Genomic DNA, 19412 nt, shown 5'->3' with positions numbered 1-19412 from the left:
GTAACCCTGCCCACATCCTTTAGGATGGCTTGGACCCCAGACAAAGACACCAGGATTTGTTGTTGTTGTTTTATACTTGGACAAAATATTCTGGTCTAGATACAGATATTTACAAGGAGCCAGAAAGGGGGCAGGTATATGTACAAGGCTGAGCTGCAGCGGGCTATGACTTCCATATATGGCAGGGTTCTGGTTTTTTGTTTTTGTTTTAGTTTTTTGTCTGTGTGTGTGTGTGTGTGTGTGTGTGTGTGTGTTTTCCATCTCATATGACAAAGTCTGTTTTTGTTGTATGGAGAGACGGTGGTCATTGTCCAAAGTACCAGCAGCAGGAGATTATCTGGCGTGGGGTTTACAGGAGGCCAGGAGGTCCTTTTCGCTCCCCTAAGAGCCAATACGTTCGCATTTTTCCTTTTCCCTAGAGGCAGAGGAATGAGCATAGTTGAGATTCTTCTGTGTTAGTGCCTTTAATCTCCCTCTCTTCTCCCACTTCCATCCTCCATGATCCATTCCCCCATGTTCTGCAGTCACCTTCATCTCCACATCCCCACGCAGCTCTAGCTGGAAGCATCCTAGCTCATCCAAGGCATCCTTGGTGGTCGAGGAGACATGGATCTTTAGAGCTGGGGTAGTGTGGACCAGGAAAGGATGGAGAAAGAAGAGTCAAAGGAAAAAGGCAAGAGAAAAAATGGCACAGGTGGAAGGTGCTTTACCCAGCCAGCCACCCTCCCAATGCACACTTATGAGAGGCAATATATGCCCAAGGACAGGGCACCTAAGAACTCTCCAGCTCTGAGAGACGTGAGGCACTCCAGAAAGGAGAAAGGAGCAAGTCAGATCCAGGTCAGGGTTGGAGGTGAAGGCTGATGTCCTCACCTTGACCATTAGACTCCATCCGAGAAGCAGTGTTAACTGTGTCTCCAAAAAGACAGTACCGGGGCATCTTCAGACCGACAACCCCAGCACAGACCGGCCCTATGAAAACAAGCTGGTTGGGAGAGACCTGGACAAATAGGCCCTAGGGCTGGGAGAGAATCAGCCTTACCTGTATGAACACCTATTCGTAACCTCAGCTGGTCATGGGGTCGGTGGCGGATGCGGAAGGAAGACACTGCATCTAGTAATGCGAGGGCCATGCGAGCAATTTCTGGTGCATGGCGCTGACCATTTCGGCCTGGAAGGCCAGACACCACCATGTAGGCATCCCCAATGGTTTCCACCTGATTTAGAGGGAAAATTAAAAAGTCATCTGTAGGTTCAGTAGTTAGAACTCTGGCTACTCTTCCAGAGGACCTGAGTTTAGTTTCCAGCACACCCATAGCAGTTCAAATCCCCTGTAAGTTTCAGGACTGTGACATCTTCTTCTGGCCTCCATGGGCAACTGCACACATGTGGCATATATTCACATAGATGCACAAAGATAAATGAAATAATAAAACTTTTTTATTATTATTTGTTTTCAGAGACAGGGTTTCTCTGTAGCTTTTGGAACCTATCCTGAACTTGCTCTGTAGACCAGGCTGATTTCGAACCTGTCTCTGCCTCCTAAGTACTGGGATTAAAGGCATGTGCCATCACCATCCAGCAATAAAACGCTTTAAGAGATCATCTCTAGGTATATTGATGGGAGTGAGACAGGGAGGTGAGATGGACAGGGCCAGGAGTCATCCTGACAGCCAGGGAGGCCGTGATCGGCCAGATTGACTAGGAGCTACATGCCGTGGTCCTGAGGATCTGTGGATAAGAGGAGGTCAGTTGGGGAATACTTAACTCCTCCTCGCTACCCCCCAGGACCTGATAAACACTCAGGGGCATCTGCTGAACAAATGGCAGGAGCAGGATCCTAATCCAAAGAACCCAAAGGCTCAAAGAAGGTAAACCAGGCTCAGTAACAGGGACCAGGCAGCCTGACTGTCAGAGGAAAGAAGTAGCCACTTGACTTTGATAACTGTACCAAACCTAGGGTGCACAGTGAACCTTGTAGGGAGCCCACACTAAGTATTTAGGGATAGAGGGGTACTGTATCTAAAATTTCCTCTCATACTGTTCACATGATAATTATACAAGTTTTTTAAAAATAAAAGAGGACCTGAAATGGTGCCAAGTAGCAGAACAGATTAGCATGGGGAAAGCTGTGGGTTTGGTTCACAATACTCCAGGGAGGGGAAAGACAGCTAAAATAAATAGGAGGAAATAAAAGCAATTGATGAATTTGGGTAAAGGTTTTGTGGCCGTTCTGTTAGGGAAACATCAGAGAAGGTAGAGTAAGCTTTAAAATATCCTCATTTATGCTTAGCTATCGTCTCACTGGGTAGCCAGGGCTGACCTTAAATTTGTGATCCATCTGTCCCAGCCTCCTAGATACTGAGATGACAAGCAGGTATCACCACACCCAGCATTTTTATCTGCCATATGCCACACTCAACGTTAGGCACTTTGAAGACCTATTTCTCACATTTATTTGTGTGTGCACATGCACACACACAGAAGTCAGAAGACAACCTATGGGAGTCAGTTCTCTCCCTTCCATCACATAAATTCCACGGATGGAAACTAAGTCATCAGACTTGGCACCTTTGCCCACTGAGCCATCTCACCGGCCCACTGTTTTTTATATACCTAATCTATTGCTGCAACAACTGAGGCTCAGAGAAACCCTGTTACTTGTCTAAGGCCACATAATTATCTATAAAATCAGAATTAAGACCCAGTACATTTTTACTTCCAAGGACAATTAAGCCAACTCAATGACTTTAACAAAGAGCTTTATAATATGTATTTGTGTCCTGCCCCTCACCCCACAATCAATCTGTGCCCACATTCTGAAAGGTGTCTATATTAAGCCCCAGAGAGAGGAACTAAAGCATGCTTTGATTAGGGAAACCTGAGAATCACAGGTGTCAGATCTGAGTGTCCTTGTTTGCAGGAATCAAATCCACTAAAGAACACCAGGATGCTGGAGAAACTTGGGGAGCATTGACTGTGGAGTGGCTATGGTATTGGGGAGGGTAGGAAACCGTGTTTCAAATGAGTCTTGGAAGGAGGGCGGCTCCAGCTCTCACCTTGTAGACATCAAAGTTGTCGATTATGGCATCAAAGCAGGTATAAAGGTCATTAAGAAGCGTCACCACCTAACAGGATGGGAAAGCAGAAGCTCTGAATTGTGTGCCCACGATCCTAATCATCCTCTAGCTGAAGGATAAAAGAGCTCTAGAGCAGACTAGTCCAGTGGGGCGCCCAGGACCCAGCCCCCTTTCTCCCCCCAGCTCTCACCTGCATAGGCGTGCTCTCGGCCGACAATGCTGTGAAGCCCACGATGTCGCTGAAGTAGATGGTAACACTGTCAAAAGCCTCTGCCTGGACAGTCTCTCCCCGTTTTAACTGCTCTGCCACGGAACTAGGAAACATGGGAGCACCTTCAGCCCAGCTCCAGGCAGTGTGTGGGGTAGTGAGGACACAGTGTGTGGCTGTAGCCCAGCCAAGCTGTAGCGTGAACGCTGGCTTTGGTGGATGAAAAGGAAAGGGGCTGAGAAGACGCTGCCTGGTGCACCTTAGGGCGCACAAGCGGTGGGGAGCTGTGAGGGGACCCACGTGGGGCTAAGCGGTTCCAGCTGGACTTGTTCTGCGCACACAGCTGAGACAAGGGCGAGGAAGAACAGAGCCCTAAGAAGGAGGAATGGGGAGCAGAACGAGGCTGCACAGCTCCTTTGAAGACACAGGAGTGAGAGCATTTAGCCTGCAGCCAGGCGGGCTCACTCTGGCAAGAAGCAGCATTGTAGGGTTCCCAGGGTCGCAAAAGAGTTCTCAAAAGATGGATGAGGCAAAACCCAAGGAAGTTTTGGAAAGGGAGACAAAGCTCTTACTGGGGTAGGATTTGGTAGAGCAGAGCCTCAGCCTTGCGCTTCTCCTCTAGGTATGCCTGTGTGCGCTCCTCCACCAGCTTCTCCAGGTTATTGGCATACTGCTCCATGCGCAGTAAGAGGTTGTCCAGAATGCTCGTCCCTCCCTCCCTGCAGGGAGGTCAGGGTATGACGCCTGCTCCGAGGTCCTCCAGACCAGCAGGACTTCCGGTTCAACCCACCCTTGGGATCCACCAGCCTCATCCACTAAGAAGGATAAGGTTTCTGTCCCTGGGAGCCTCCGTGCCACTCACTTGTTAAACCGGCGAATGAAGCCCTTGATTTGCCCGAAGTCTGGACGTTCCGCTGGGTCCTGGGCCCAGCATCTCTCCATCAACAAAACTAACTCTTCATTCAGTTGTGTTCGGTCAATGCTTGGCCGGAAATATGGCCGCTGACCATTTCGAACCTTCTGGACAATCTCTGAGGATGACAGGAAATTTGGATGAAGAACAAGATTTCCCTAGCCTAAAGAGGGTCTAAATCGAAACTGATTCTTCTTTTTTTTTTTTTTTTTCCAAGACAAGGTTTCTCTATAGTTTTGTAGCATGTTCTGGAATTAGCTCTTGTAGACAGGCTGGCTTCGAACTCACAGAGATCTGCCTGCTTCTGCCTCCTGAGTACTAGGATTAAAGGTATGAGCCATCACTACCCAGCTAGCAATGGATTCTTACCTTTGGGACTGAGATCCAGGCCTTCCAAGTAGAAAGGCCCACTGCGGAGTGCTATTTCCTGTAGGATGATGGCAAAGCTGTAGACATCTGCCTTCTGCATGCCTGTGGTTGGCAAGGAGTTCCCACTAAGCAGTTCCGGGGCAGTCCACAGCTTCTCTGCAAAAAGTAAACAGACTGGCTAGTTTGCCTAAACAGGGCTCCTGGGTTCCACCTGGGCTCATTCCCATGTTTGCCACTGCTGGTCTTCCTCTCCCAGCCTCCCTTGGGGGAAATGATCAAGGCCTGGGGAGCAATATGAAAGGTACGTGGTAGGGGAAGGGAGGGTGAGGGAGGGGTAGTGATGATGCAGGGAGTAGTCTCACTGGCATAGAGGGCATGGCTGTCGTCAGGTTCAGCAGTTGATCGGAAGCTAGCCAGACCGTAGTCTGTTATTTTGAGCACAAAACGGCTATCCACCACACAGTTGGAGGACTTGAGACTTCCATGAGATGAAATAATGCTGTTGTGGAGAAAGGCCATACCCTACAAGATACAGAGTAAGTGTCTGGATCATGTGTGGCTTAGGCCACCCCAGTCCGTGAGATGGTCCAGCTAACTGCATAAAGATATTCAGACCACTAACCAAAACTCATTAGAAATGGAAGAATCTTGAGATAGTAAAAACAAGCTGAGTTGATATGATGTCCCTCAAAGAAGAAGGAGGAATGGGGAGTCACCCCTTCCTAGTATAGTAAATAGCATCTAGGTACTCAGGCTCAAGGGATGGGGAAACACTTAGGAACGGGGATAAGGAGAACCCCCAATTGTTTCCCTGGAAATGGCAATCTTCTGAACAGTGAAGGGAAAGGCCGGAACGAGGATGGCGCTGAGAGTGGCTTCATGTGCCCAGCAACTGATTAGGGAGACACACCTTAAGACTCTGACCTAACCTCCAGAGGCACCACAGCACACCAGCCAGCTGGGGGAGTCTAGTCTGCAGCTTTGTGTAAGAAGCAGGTTGTGGTGGGGGAGGAATGTGATCTATTAGAGGAATGTTAGACCAGACAGTAGTGAAGAAGGCAGTAAATCAGCAAAATCTGAAAAATAGACAGAGGAGGGAAATAACCGCCAAACCAATGCAGAAGCATGGCTTCCTGGAGGCAGACATTTGCCTCTCAGGAATAAAGGCTGGTCTTGGGAGGACAGGACAGTGCTTCCCCAAACAGAAGCTCTGGAAGCCCAGCCTAGGAACAGCAAATAGAAGGGTCGGCATGGTGACCGAGTCCACGTAAACGGTAGGCTCTGGCCTCGAACTCTTCCTCTGTAGTCCTCTCAGTACCAAGACACCTTTAGGCATCCTAAGCTGCTGAGCTTCCTGCTGTGGAAACTGCAAAAGGAGTTGCTCCTCCTCTGTTTATCGTCAATCTCCAGCTGAAAACTACCTTGCTTTACCTGATATTTCTCTCTCACTAGATGGCAAGCTTTCATGTGCATAAATTAATTTAAAAAAATTTCTGAGAATTTAGGAGAAAATCAGAACCAGAGCCAGGTACAGGTAGGTGATCTCACTAGTGGGCATATGGGTTCTGAAACCTGTTTCTCAACACCTGTCTAACCCATGCAAGATTCGGTCACATGTGAGCCTCTGGGTCATAACTGAGCATCTCGTCTGTTTATTGTCAGTCTCCAGCTATATAATTTTTAGTTAGTATAATTTTTCTTCCATCTCTCTGAGTTTAACATCCATATATATTTTTTAATTTCAGTCTCTAAACAGGTGTGGTGTTATGCACCTATGTTAGCATTTGGAAGGTAGAAACAGAAGAGTCAGAAACTCAAAGCAATTTCTGGCTGTATAAGTTTGAAGCCAGACTGGGCAACACGAAACCCTGTCTCAAAAAGAATTCAAGCCAAAGAGTGTTGTCACACACAGTTAATCCCAGCACACAGGAGACGAAGGCAGGCAGATCTCTGAGTTCAAGGTCAGCCTGGTTTACAGACTGAGTTCCAGGTTAGTCAGGACTACACAGCAACACCCAGTCCCCCCCCCAAAAAAAATCAGTTAAATTTAGATATGTTAAAGAATAGACATGGGATTATAGGTGTGCATTGCCTACACCCAGATAAGGGATGTCCTTTCATCGTTTTTGTTTGCTTATTTTCTTTTTCTGGAGAGGACCTGATTCTGTGGCCCAAACTGGCCTGAAACTCACTATGAAGCCTTGGCTGGGCCCGAAATCACAGCATTCCCCCTGCCTCAACCTCCCATACCATGGCAAGCCCAGCTATACATAGCTAAGGGGTTTTAATTTCCCCCCTTTGAGGTAGAAGACACACTGGGGAAACATTTAAGATAGCTGGGACAGGAAGACAAGAGCCCTCTCTGGGTCTGGGATTGCTGTGGTAGATCCAAACTCCCCCAGCTGCAACCCAGAACCCCTGTTTACCCGTTGTCACTCAAACACACATAGGGGACACGGAGAAAGCATGCGTGCCCGAGGCCTAGGAGAGGAACTGAGCACAGACTGAGCAATGGAGGCATGTTTAGTGGACGAAGGCAGAAGGGCTGGAGAAGACTCACCTTCACAAGATCATTAATGAGTGAATAGCGAAACATCCAGTCCAAATTGATGCTGTCATTCTCTAGAATGTCCTGGCAGGCGACGCAGAAGAGATGAGTATCTGTCTTAAGTCTCGCTGGCACACTGTGACTTGGGGACCTCCCCACCCCGCCACAACCTCTTACACCTGCCCCTCACTTGTAAGCTCCCGCGAGGACAATACTCCGTGACGATGCAAATGTTGGGAGGGTCTATGCAGGCCCCGATGAAGCGAGTGAGATGGTTGAACTGGACGTCTCTCATCTGGCGGAAACAAGAGAAGGAAAGAACTGAGGGCGCTGAAACACAGAGAGAGAAACACACCGCTCTGAGCCATGGCCTCTCTCCTACTTACACCTACAACTGGGAACCCGTGATAAACAAGCCTCTTACCCTCCTAGCCACTTGGCCATCCCATGGTGTCCTCATTTCCTCTTCCCTATGGACCCTCCCTTTCCATTCATACCCAGTTACGTACGTGTTTGAGTTCAAACAGAACTTGCCGGGTCAGCTCGATGCGCTTCTTATTCACGTGTTTGATGGCAACAACATTTCCCTAAGGTGGGGGTGGAAACAGAAAAGGGAATCGAGCATCAGAAGGAGTATCGCACTGAGAGCATCCACGAGCTCAGCTGGGTGTAGAGAGGGGACCATGGGAGGCCAGAGGTTCAGGGGCAGAGGTGGCAGATGGGCATGAGACACAATGAAATGGTTGGGAACCAGAAGAAGCAGATGACTGTTCACCTTGAAGTGACCGGTGTTGGCAAAGATCTGGTATTTCCCATGGGCTGTCATGAGCGAGCCGTAACTGGATCCCCGCTGGGGCCAAGGGCAACATGGAGGCGGAAGGATGAAAGGAACATTAGATGGCGGTGGTAGTGCAAGTGGCTGTCCTTACAAGCCAATGTGCTGGGGGAGGTCCAGGGTAAGAGAGAGCAGGGAACAGGAACTCAGAGGAAGGAGAGCCAAGGACTCACCAGCGACAGTGTTAGGCGGCTGCCTGCACCTTTATGGTAGCGGTCCGAGTTGCCGAACTGTAGCTCTTCCCAGCGAATGCGCCACAGCATGCTAGCCAGCTCCTTCTCCAGCATCAGTTTCCTGTAAGAACCGCACAGCTCAGTTGGCTGCCAAGCCCTGTCCTGCCACCCACAAAGCTTGCAAGGGAGCTACAACTGTTACTACAGCAGAGTCAGGACTGGGACAGGAGGAAGCACGCACCACACGCTGGTGAGTGCTCATGCACTGTCAGTGTAGAGGGAAATGGTTTGGTTTGGTGTTGAGAAAGGGTCCAGGTAGGCATCAAACCCATGATGTTCTTCCTTCTTCAGCCTTCCAAAGGCTGGGATTACAGATGTGTACTACCACATACAGCTGTAGCTCTCTCTCTCTGTCTCTCTCTCTCTCTGTCTCTCTCTCTCTGTCTCTGTCTCTCTCTCTCTCTCTCTCTCTCTCTCTCTCTCTCTCTCTCTCTCTCTCCCCCCTCCCCTTATGTCCTCTACCTCTTCTCTCTCTTCAGGAGAGAGGTTTCCTTCTTCCAGGCTAGGGGTCAAACTTATGGCCTTGAACATGCTAGGCAAAAGAGTTCTACCATCGAGCAGCTCCATCCCCACCCAACCTGTATAAACTGGGGCTTCCAGTCTTCCACCATGTGAAGACACAGTGAAACACTACTTTCCTCCCTCACCACACAGAAAATTTGTTGGTGACTGGGTCATGAATTTTCCAAATATCCAGAACTGTGCGATGCTTTGTCGCATATTAGCAGGAGTGGGGTGGGAAAAGGAGCCAGGGATAGCCAGTGCATAGAAATTCACCTTTGATCTTAACTCTACTCAAAATCAGTACTCAGGGGCTGGAGAGGTGGCTAAGTGGTTAGGAGTACCTGCTACTCTTACAGAGGACCCAAGTTCAATTCCAAGCACCCATCCTGGGTAGTTCATAACCTCCTGTAACTCCGATTCCTGGGGTTGTGATGGCCTCTGGCCTCTACAGGCACCTATGCGTGCATGTGGCATACATTCATATAGACATACAGGTGATACATAAATAAAAAGTTTAAAAATCAGTATTCATAGTTGGGCTTGGTGGAGGATGCCTTTAATCCCAGCATTTGAAAGGCCAAGGTAGGCAAATCTCTGAGAGTTTCAAGGCCAGTTCCAGATCAGCTAGGGCTCTACAATGAGACCCTGTCGCAAACAAACAAACAAAAACATTCAGTATTCAAATAAGGCACTATGGCACACATCTGTAATCCCAGCACTCAGGAGGCCAAGGGAGAAGGACCTTCAGTTTGAGGCCAGCCTGGGCTACATAGCAAGACTTTGTCTCAAAACAAACAAAAACAGAAAAGCTTGTTAGTCTACCCAGGCTACAGACAAAAGCAAAATAAACATCTACGAAGAAGGGCAACCAATGAAAAGGCTGGAGAGGAAGGTATTAGTCCAAGAGACCCCGCACCAGGTTAGGAGATTCGCCACTCCTGCCCCACCTAGCAGGGAACCTTGACCTCAGCCAGAGGCAGCCAGGCGGGAGGGAGGTGAAGAGTAGGAAAACCTCAGACTCACCGGAAAATTAGGAAACTGGAAACACCAAACATGATGAAGGTGATTCCCGTGCCCAGCGCCACAATCGCCAGAGTGGAAAGGGGGGCTGAAGGAGGAAAGAGAGAGACCCTGAGAAAGACTGGAAAGGACTGGAGCAGGAGGAGACATGGGTGCAAGGGGCGCACAGCTTTCTCGAGGGAAAGAAGGAAGGAGAGAGAGCGGCAAAAATAGAATATAGCTAGGTGTGGGAGTGGGTGTCAGTGGAGGCAGCGCGCAGGGGTTGGGTTAAAGGGGGGGACTGTTCCCAGTCCCTGCACACACCCACTTTTATCACAGGATGGGTCGTCCAAGTCAAAGGCACAGGGGGGATTGTCCAAAGGTGGGGCCCCCTTCACCCAGGGAATAGGCCGGCCTGTCCACCAGATCTGCTTCTCGGCTCCTGAGTAGTGGGCTGCGGGCTGTGAGGAAGCAGAGCACTGGGCCCACAGGCCTGCCCCCAGCCTCCTCCCTGAGACTCCCACCATGACAAAGGTCCAGCAGGGGGAGTAAGCTCCTGCCCCAGTACCACTGATTATGTCCCCACTGGATTTTAGGGCCACTTTCTCTTCCCTGTCCTCTCCCCGTCACCTGGAAGTCCCCAGAATCCAAGTCTCCCATGGCCCACAGGACAAAATCAGTCTCGCGGTCATTGTTCTTGTCCATAACAACCAGCCCAGTTACACCTAAGATTTAAAAAAAAAATGCCCCTCACTTGAGATCTTCCTCTGGTCCCCTCGCCCACCTCCTGCCGCCCCAGTCTTGCTGTCTGAGTCTCTCCCGCACTGTGGTTCTGTCCCTCACACCCATTGATTCTCCCTGCATCCCTTGGTGTCTCCCCTCCTGTGTACTTCACCCCTCAGCCTGGAGCCAGCCCTCAGGCCTCCATCGGCCCCTCTTCATTACCATGGTATCGGCGTCCCTGCATCTTCTCCACAATCCGAAGTCCGTCTTCCCGAGTGCCTCCTTCCTGTATTGTCTCATTCAGGACTTGGGCATAGAGCAGGATCCCATCATAGAAACAGCCGGCGATAAGGTTCATCTGCGGGACAGCAAGCTCAGCACACTCTCCAAATGTCCCATGAGGCCCGGTCCCAGTTCCCTTCCCCACTCCTGCAATGTCCTTCTGCCTCTACTTTCCCAGCTTCTTTCTCTCCTCCTTTCACCCCTATGGTGCCATCTTTATCCACCTGGTCCCAGGGGCTAAAAGGTAATAATATCCTGGATGGAAGTGAGAGCCCAAAGTGGGGCTTGATCTATGATCCAGTGTGATGAATTCCTCATAGCCTGCTCTGATTCTCGGAGATCTACTCACCAGGGATGGGGCCAGCTCCACACCAAAGTCTTCCCGAGCTCTGATCAGCAAGCGATTCTGGAATTCCTGATACTCAGGATTTGGGGGCTCTCGATATGTGATCACCAGTACAGTCTGCACCACGGCACAGGGGGAGAATGAATGGGATTCAAATTGAGCGTGAGAGTTTTTCCATTTTAGGAAAACTTAGCAAAACACACATAAAACATGCACAGGGGAGTCTGGAGGCTGAAATGGACTGTGGAGAGCATGGGGGCTGGAGGGTAGTGGCACCCCGTGGGAGCGACAGATAGGCTGGTCCCGGAAAGGTGGCAGCAGAATGAAATCAACTCCATCTACAAACTCAGCCCATCAGCTTCCTTGCCTCCCTTCCATCATCAGGCCTCCTGCCAAGTTACCACACTCACGGGAACTCCTTTGTCCCTACTTTTTGGGTGCCCCTTTGATGCCAGCACTCAGAAAGCAAAGGCAGCTGGATCTCAATGAGTTCAAGGCCAGCCTGGTCTACAACATAAGTTCCAGGACAGCCAGGAACACACAGAGAAACTCTGTCTTAAAAACAAAAACAACAAAACAACAATAACAACAACAACTTGACTTTTTCATATGGGTCACTGGCACACAGTGACTTTTCTCAGTAAATTAGATTTCAAGCCAGTGAGAAATACTTTTGAGACAAGGATTCCATCTGTGAAAACCACAAATTTAATTTACTGCGCATAGAGGAAACATCTAGTAGACACGGCATGCTCATTAAGAAGCAGGTGTGCACTACATAAGTTACATGCCCACACACATTGCACAGATAAGCAAGTGATGCATGTGGTCTCAGCCACATGCGCATTTTACTAACGTGAATCAACGCATCTCCGTCCCTTTTCAAACTGCCTGCCTAGCTCCTCTGAGCCTCATATATCCCCTCTTCTCCAGCTGCAAGACTGCTCAGCCTTGGACCACACAACCAAATGAGACTGCTCAGACAGGAAATTGGTCTTATGACTTCCGAGAAAGATGTCGGTTCACAATATTTTGTGAAATACGACCACGTGGAATGACAGGTTAAAACCTAGCCATTTCAAGATAGGTATGGCAGCTCACATCTGTAATCCCAGCACTCAAGGGGCTGAGGCAGAAAGATAGCTGTGATATCAAGGCCAGCCTTGTCTACATAGTAAGTTCCAGGCCGGGGGGGGGGGGGGGACATAGCAAGACCCCATTTCACCAAACAACAACAAAATCAGAACAAAAATCTGGCTATTTCTACCAGTTTTGTTTATTCTCATCACAGGAAGGACATGTAGACCATACAGACATAATAGATGTATCACATGAGATCTACAGGCATCAATTTGCTCCAGGTAGGAAAGAATGAAGTCAGTTTCTACTGTGCATTCATTATGTTACATTAGAGTTTTCTTACTGGGGAATTTAGATGCCTGACTGTGTACTTTCAGCATTCACTCTCGGGCAGGAGAAGGAAAAGATGAGGGAGAAAGAGGGACAGGAGAAAAGGAGGAGGGAAGCTCTGGGGGAGGGGAAGACAGGAAGTGCTCCTCAGCGTCAGGCTGGAGGGTTCGTTCATTGACACCTGTTCCAAAAATAGAGATGTGGTAAAGCTGACGAATGGCAGTCAGGAAGAGAGTTGGAAAAGATGAGAGCAGCACAATTTATACTTCGATAAAGTCTGATAAGAGATTTTTAACACTTTCTGGACACTGTAACTTTCCGGGTTGGCAATTTACCCCTAAGCTGGAAGTAATCAAATTTCTTGCCATGGGTTACACACCCTTATAATCCCAGCACTCTAGAGTCTAAGGCAGAAGGATGGAAAGTTCAAGGACAATTTGGGTTCCAAGGCAGACCCTATCTTAAAAAAATACAAGATGTTTTAAAAATCTCTGAGTCCCTTTTCACTCGTGTGTGTGTGTGTGTGTGTGTGTGTGTGTGTGTGTGTGGTGTGGTGTGTGTGTGTGCGTGTGTGTGTGAACTGGAGTGACAGGAGGTTGTGAGCCACCTGATGTGGGTGCTGGGAACTGAACTGAGTCCCCTGAAGGAACAGCTGCTGCTCTTAACCGCCAAGCCGTCTCTCCAGCCCTGGCTTTGTTTTGTTGTTGGCCTCAAACTCCGGATCCTCCTGCTTCAGACCCAGGGTGATGGGATTACAAGCCTGCCGCTAGTCTCTTCTCCTCTTGAAACTTACTGAGGACCCCAAAGAAATTTTATATCTATCAGTAGTTACCAAATTAGAAGTTAAAATTAAAGCTGAGCTTGGTAAATTATGAAAACACAAGAATGCACAAGCGTGTTTTCCATGGCTGTCAGAGCGGTGACCTCACCCACATTGTGCAGCCTCTAGAAAAAAAAAAAAAAAAAAAAAACCACTGCAAAAACACAGGAGAATAGTGACAACGGCAAATAACATCTTGACGGTATTTCAAAATAATTCCACTTCACAGCCCCCCTAAAAGGATTTCTGGGGCCCCAGGATCCAAAGGCCACACTTAGAAAATGGCTATTCAAGAATGTTTTGCTGTGGTTACTAACTAGCTACTAAAAAAAAAAAGAAAACAAACCCCAAACAAAAACAACTCCAAACACTTTCTGTACTTACTGAGGGACTAAAAGGAAGGCAAAGGTAGCTAATTGAGTCCACTAATTCATAGTGGCCCCCAAGTGGAAAACTAAACAAGCAATGCTGCCAAAAATAAGGAGTTCAATGGGGGGCGAGCCAAGAGTGCACCACCCACCTTGAGTCCCGCTCTGGGCACAGCAGAGAGCCATGCCAGTCATGAGCAGACGAAGCCATGAATAGTCTCCAGAAAGGGGCACTGCCTTCCATAGCTTTGGCCTTGGCGCTTTCTTCCATTCCATGCTCTGAGATGGGATCTCACCAGGTAGCCCAGGCTGGCTTCAGAAGCTCAGCAACCTCCCTGCTTAGTCTCCCAAGTGCTGAGATAACAGATAAGAGTTGCCACACACACCACTTCCCTCCATTCCTAGTGCCAGTGTTTCCCATCGTGGGCATGCGTGGGTCAGGATTTCTAACCCTGTACCCTCAGTTGCTCAGTGCAAACCTGAATCCTCCCAACGTGACTGCTTGCTTTATTAAGTTCTACTCTTCCAACTTTGCTTACCTGTCCTGGTTAATTATCCTGGTTTACTTCTCTCTAAAATAATCCCTAGGCCTATCTCCCCTCTCCCCTATATACATGCTAATTTAAATCAGTACACATGTATTAATTATCTACTACATGCTAGGCTGAGGAGGTACAAAGATGAACACAACCCCTGCCCTGGAACAGCAATGACTGGATGGGAAAGAAGAACCTTATCAATATCCTCAAGATCAGCTCTTTCCCTGCCCTCAGTGACTGACATCCAGACGGCACTGGCACCTTTGCCTTGGTGTTTCAGCTGCTTACAAATGCTCTGAACATCTACAGTCAAGGACTCTTGCCTTATCCACCATCTTTTCAGGGTTGGCCTGGTCTGAGACCTAAGTGGACCAGCATCTCTGGAGAAAGGGCTCACCGCTCTTTGTTGTTGGCCAGAGCTGACCACTGACCTCCATGCTGCCCTCCCATGGAAGTTTTTCCTGAAATGCCTCAGTCCCCCCCCCCCCACACACACACCAGCCTTGCTCTCCCTTCGGCTCATCCTTCACTGCCCGTTTTCCTTTATCTTAAGTCATAGCGAAAATCTTCCTTTTTCCCCCTGTCTGTACAAGGCCTTCAGTGAGGGGAGTAACCAAGAATTAATTGATATAGCTGGCTCGACCTTTCCCCCCCACTCTTAAGTACTGGGCTCTCTTAGATGCTGTGAATTCTCCTGTGAGGAGAAGGGTTTTCTCTCCCACCGAGGCTACAACCCAGGGATGAGGATGGAGTGCAGTGGTAGGGGTACTTGTCTAGCGAGCACAAGGCCCTAGGTTGAACCCTGGAACTTAAAGAAGAACAAAGCAAAACAGAAATTTCTACCGAGAGGACTGTAGCGTTCTATCATCCAGGAAAGGTGTAGCCCTGCCTTGTCTGAACTAACCAAGGTCCAGTCCCTTTTCTCCTCGTACCACTCAACTGTTTTCCTTCTGGGAACCCCTTATCGTCAGTGAATAAGCTTGTTTCTTGTCTGTCTCGCCTACTAACTGTAAACTCCAGTAAGACAGTATTTCTAGTATGTTCTGTAGGGCATACCAGTCAGGTAACACTCAGCGAATACTAACAATGAGTCGGTCTCTAAAGGACTCAAACCTGAACTAAATGATGTGCTTTGTGGTTGGCAGACTAAGAAACTTGGCTCAACCTGGGATTTAGGAATAGTTCCTTGGAAGGCCAAAGACTGCTCTGCGTCCTGCAGAACATGGAATCGCTGTACAGACACAGGTGAGATCGTTGTCTGAAAAAGTTACAACATAAACCAAGCCTGTCCTATCACTGCCCATGTTCAAGTATGAGAGTCAGAGACTCAGGCAGGCATGCAAACAGATACGTCATTCACAGCCAGACATGCTCACCAGTCACAACCAAATATATAATCACAGCCACATAAAACCTTACTCACTGGAGAAGAATGGCCACCCAGGCCCGGCCCTGGTACACTCTCCTTAGACCCAGAGTGGAAAGGATCCTAAGGTCATTCCATAAGCCACCTCAAATACTCTTTGAGGGCTACGGATAAATAAATGGGGAACAGTTCCATACACAAATCAGTAAGAACTGGTGAGGAAACAAGACAGAGACTCATGGGCATGATCTCAGGAGGTCCAGAATGGGGGAGAAGAAATAAAACAGGCAGACAGAAGGAGCAAAGTGCACGGAGGCAGGAGGATGGGGGCCTGGGGCAGGCAAGGGCTTAGTCAGGAGAACTTCTCAGCGTCAAAAGCCCGACTGAAATGACAGGCCAAGTAACTACCAAGTCTTACACATCACGGTAAGGAGTTGGGATTTTATTCTGTAGGGAGCTTGGGGGCGAGGTGGGGAACACACAGCAACACCGACTTCCTCTACGAGTTCTTTTGTAAATTAATTTTTTCCCATTCTTCATAGCATTCCTCATTCAAGCCGTATCTCCTCATTCCTTGACAACCGACAGTCTGTCTCCTAACGCAACGTGAATTCTGTTCTACTCCTACTGCCCTACAAAAACTCAAATCCTAGTCCTTGACATTCAAAGTCCCTTTACTTTATGTCTTTGTCACCTGATTTCCGAGACGTGCTTAAGTCTCATGCCTCTGATCCCAGTACTTGGAAGGCTGGCGCAAACAATTCAAGGCGGAAGAGGGACCCTGTCTCAAAAACCTTTTTTGAAAGTGAACCCTCATTTCTTACCAGGCCAAACATATACAAATTCCTGTCTTTCCCTTGCATGGGCTTCTGAAGCCCTGTCCCGCCACTCTGTGAATATGGTATCTGCCCTGAAAATTACAACAGCTAATTTCCTTTACAAAAGCCTTTCCTTATCCCAGCCCCAGCCCACCTCTACCCTTCCTCCCTAACCACTGACTCTCAAGATTGGCTTCATGCACAAGTTTGGCTCCTTTTGCCTCTTACTCTGCTGTAATTTCACCTTGCCTGTCCCATAAGGATGGCAGCCCTTTCTGGGACAAGGCTCATATCTTTTTCTTCCTGCCTTCTAGCTTCCTGCTGGCACTCAGGAAAGCACCCGAAGATCTGGCGGTGGCCAAATTCAGTCTTGGCAAGCACACTAAGTAACAGTTACAAATCGGGGGAAGGAAGAGTGACACCAGGCATAGAAACTTTCTGGTCACTTCTCTTCCATAGCTCACAAGCCCTGCCCTGTTCCTGGGGCTTCCATAGGGCCCTGTGAGAAACAGACCTTCCAACCAGCGCCTCTTCCCATCTCTAGTTTGGGTTCCAAAGATACCTGAAAGGCCTCTCTGAGGGCCTGGGCCTGTTCCTGGGTTCGATTGTCCTGCCATGGCCGGCCTGTTGCACGAGTGGGGCCTGCTCGGAGACTCTCTCCAAAGACATCGAGGTAAAAGAAGACATAGTCCCCATTGGTCAGGTTCTCCCTCTGGGCCTGAAGCAGGATCTCATGCAGCATCTCCAGAGGGCCGCAGATATATACAACTGGGAGTGCACATGACAGAAGAGCACCCTGAGACAGCCTCCAGGTCCCCCACCAGCCCCCTCTCTGGATCATCACCCCAATACGCGAGAGCGCCCTACCTATCGACCACCCAACAGATGTTCCTACCACCACCCCCTCAGAGCTCATGTCGTAAGTGCCCTTGGGCCACATGGACCATCTGGCAAAAGTCAGAGCCCGACTCCAGAGTAATGACTCCTTCCCCCCACTCCAGAGTGATGGCTCCTTCCCCCCCACTCCAGAGTGATGGCTCCTCCCCCCAGAGCTATTTGCCACACATCACAGCTCCCCATGTTCCTCTCCTGCCCGCCTCTCGCTAGGAACACAGGCTTTTGTGCTCACTATTTTTGTGTGAGCTTTACCGGCTTTCCCAACCAAACCTGCTGAGCACCGAACCGATAGAGTCATCCCTGTTACACGGAGACCTTGGTGCTAGTCTAAGAGACCTTGGTGCTAGTCTAAGGAGTCTCTGCTCACGGGCAGGTGCACATTTCAGGGTAAACACCGCCCGTATCCACTGCTCAAAGCCACCCACACAGCCTCCTCAAACTCTTCACTCCCAAGTCCCAGTCTCAGTTTCGCCTACCTGCGCCTATGATAGGAAGGCCGTGTCCTAAGCCAGGCCCTATCGCGGATGCCTGTTCTCATAAGCGCCTCCATCCCAACCATCACATGTGACTTTTCCATGCCAATCTCTCTCTACTTTTCTGTGCTGTGCTCCAAGGACAGGGTGGCCCTCCTCCCCTGTTCCTAAAACGGCCACACTTACTGCGCCCGTTGGCTCTGATGAAGTGGGTGGCTTGCTCAGGGCCACCTGGTTCTCGGGCATACACCTGATGCTGCACACTGAGGTTGCTGCCTTGCAGGGCCTCAAAGACACCCTCGATGGTGAAGTAGTGGGGCCGGTCATCTGTCCGAGCATCCAGATACAGCAAGGCAGCTCGAGCAGTCCAATTGAAGTGCCCGTGTAATGTCACTACGAACTCACCCAGCTTGGGAGCAGAGGGGCCAGTGCGAACCAGGGTACGATAATGCTCATTCTTAGCTGCAAAACCAGAGGCCACTGCACCCGCAGTCAGGAGGGGAAGGTGCCAGTGTGAGGCAAAGCGAGCTACAGAGGCAGCAGGGTACACACACCCGGGGCCCAACAGAAGGTCGGGGTCATGGTACAGCTTGAGGTCCACAGCGCGCAGTGGTGCCAGGTACTCAGAGCAGGCGCCGTCTAGTTCGGAGCTGACAAACCGCAGGTCCACGGGCAGTGCCCGGCCCAGTGCCTCCACAGCCAGTGCCACAGCAGGACCCACCCGTGGCCAGGCCCAGGCATAGCTCAGGTTATGTTCTGGCAGCACCACCGCCAGCGTCAGGTTCCGCGCCCCCGGAGGACGCACCCCACCTGCCAGGGCTGCCACCACCAGCAGCAATGATGGCAGTGCCATGGGAATAGCGCAGCTGACCCACAGCCCCCCCGAACCAGGGGCCGCTCTGGCCTACTGGGCAGGCACAAGCACCACCCAGCCTGAAGCCTGGGGAAGAGGACCAGGAAGAGAATTGGGGACAAGCTTAGTCGGCCCGGATACAGAAAGTGCTGGGGACTACGCAAGAAGGGGATGGGGGGAAGCCTGGGTCGGGAAGGAGTGGGCTACCAACCTACGGCAAGGACCAAGGACTAAGGACAGGGTGGCAGAAGGAAGAAGGGACCTAGGGGGCCTGCGACCGGGATGAGGACAGTGAGGGGTGAAGTGGCCTGATAATCCCAAACCGAGAAAGAGGGGATCTAAGACTGGGATGGGGTGGAGACTTGGGGGAGGCTGGTACAAAGAAACGGCCTGGGGGCACCTCACAGCTGACCGGGCCGGGAGGGCAAAGAGCTGCGAAAAGCCGGAGCTCCGGGCTGAGGTGGGAGGGCGCCCGCCGCGGAAGGACTGGGACATGGGCAGGCAGGGAGCGAAGCGAGGCCTGGGCCGGAGGGGAGGGAAAGGCAGGGGTGACTCTTCCAGTGACGGCTTCTCCCGAAGCTCCTGCCTGGACTAACGGGCCCGGGCGCTGGTCCCATCCGGAGCTGCGGCGGCCCCGCCCGTGTGTACCCCGCTCCTCTCGGCTCCGCTTCTCCCGGGCCCGGTGGCCCGAGCTGCCCGGCGCTGCCTCCCGCCCCCCGCCTGGGCCCCCGCGCGCGCCGCTCGTCCAGGTCAGGTCGCCTCGGCCCGGCGCGTCTCCGCTCGCAGCGCCCGCGGCGGCGGCCGAGTGTGACTTCCCCGGCAGGCCGC

General features: G+C 50.4%; 1 protein-coding gene across 2 annotated transcripts; it reads right to left on the bottom strand.

The window, feature by feature from the left end:
• Nucleotides 1-227: 227 nt before the first annotated feature.
• Nucleotides 228-18587, bottom strand: Npr2 (natriuretic peptide receptor 2). Of its 2 annotated transcripts, XM_038347556.1 has the most exons (22): nucleotides 17918-18587; nucleotides 16924-17129; nucleotides 11044-11157; nucleotides 10635-10770; nucleotides 10320-10414; nucleotides 10018-10150; nucleotides 9714-9798; nucleotides 8127-8247; nucleotides 7894-7968; nucleotides 7628-7705; nucleotides 7309-7413; nucleotides 7131-7202; nucleotides 4933-5092; nucleotides 4571-4726; nucleotides 4151-4319; nucleotides 3861-4007; nucleotides 3271-3394; nucleotides 3060-3128; nucleotides 1043-1217; nucleotides 874-972; nucleotides 529-620; nucleotides 228-415 (listed from the first exon to the last, which is right to left on the bottom strand). In XM_038347556.1, the coding sequence occupies exons 1-22, from the start codon at nucleotides 18582-18584 to the stop codon at nucleotides 350-352; spliced, it is 3144 nt and encodes a 1047-aa protein (XP_038203484.1). In that variant the 5' UTR covers nucleotides 18585-18587; the 3' UTR covers nucleotides 228-349. The 2 variants fall into 2 exon arrangements, with proteins under 2 accessions (XP_038203484.1, XP_038203485.1); XM_038347557.1 differs by lacking the exon at nucleotides 7894-7968.
• Nucleotides 18588-19412: the final 825 nt, after the last annotated feature.

The sequence above is a fragment of the Arvicola amphibius genome, chromosome 11, assembly GCF_903992535.2.
Source record: "Arvicola amphibius chromosome 11, mArvAmp1.2, whole genome shotgun sequence".
Taxonomy (NCBI): domain Eukaryota; kingdom Metazoa; phylum Chordata; class Mammalia; order Rodentia; family Cricetidae; genus Arvicola; species Arvicola amphibius.
The sequence above is the reverse complement of the archived record's forward strand: the minus strand, read 5'-3'. Positions and strand labels throughout refer to the sequence as shown.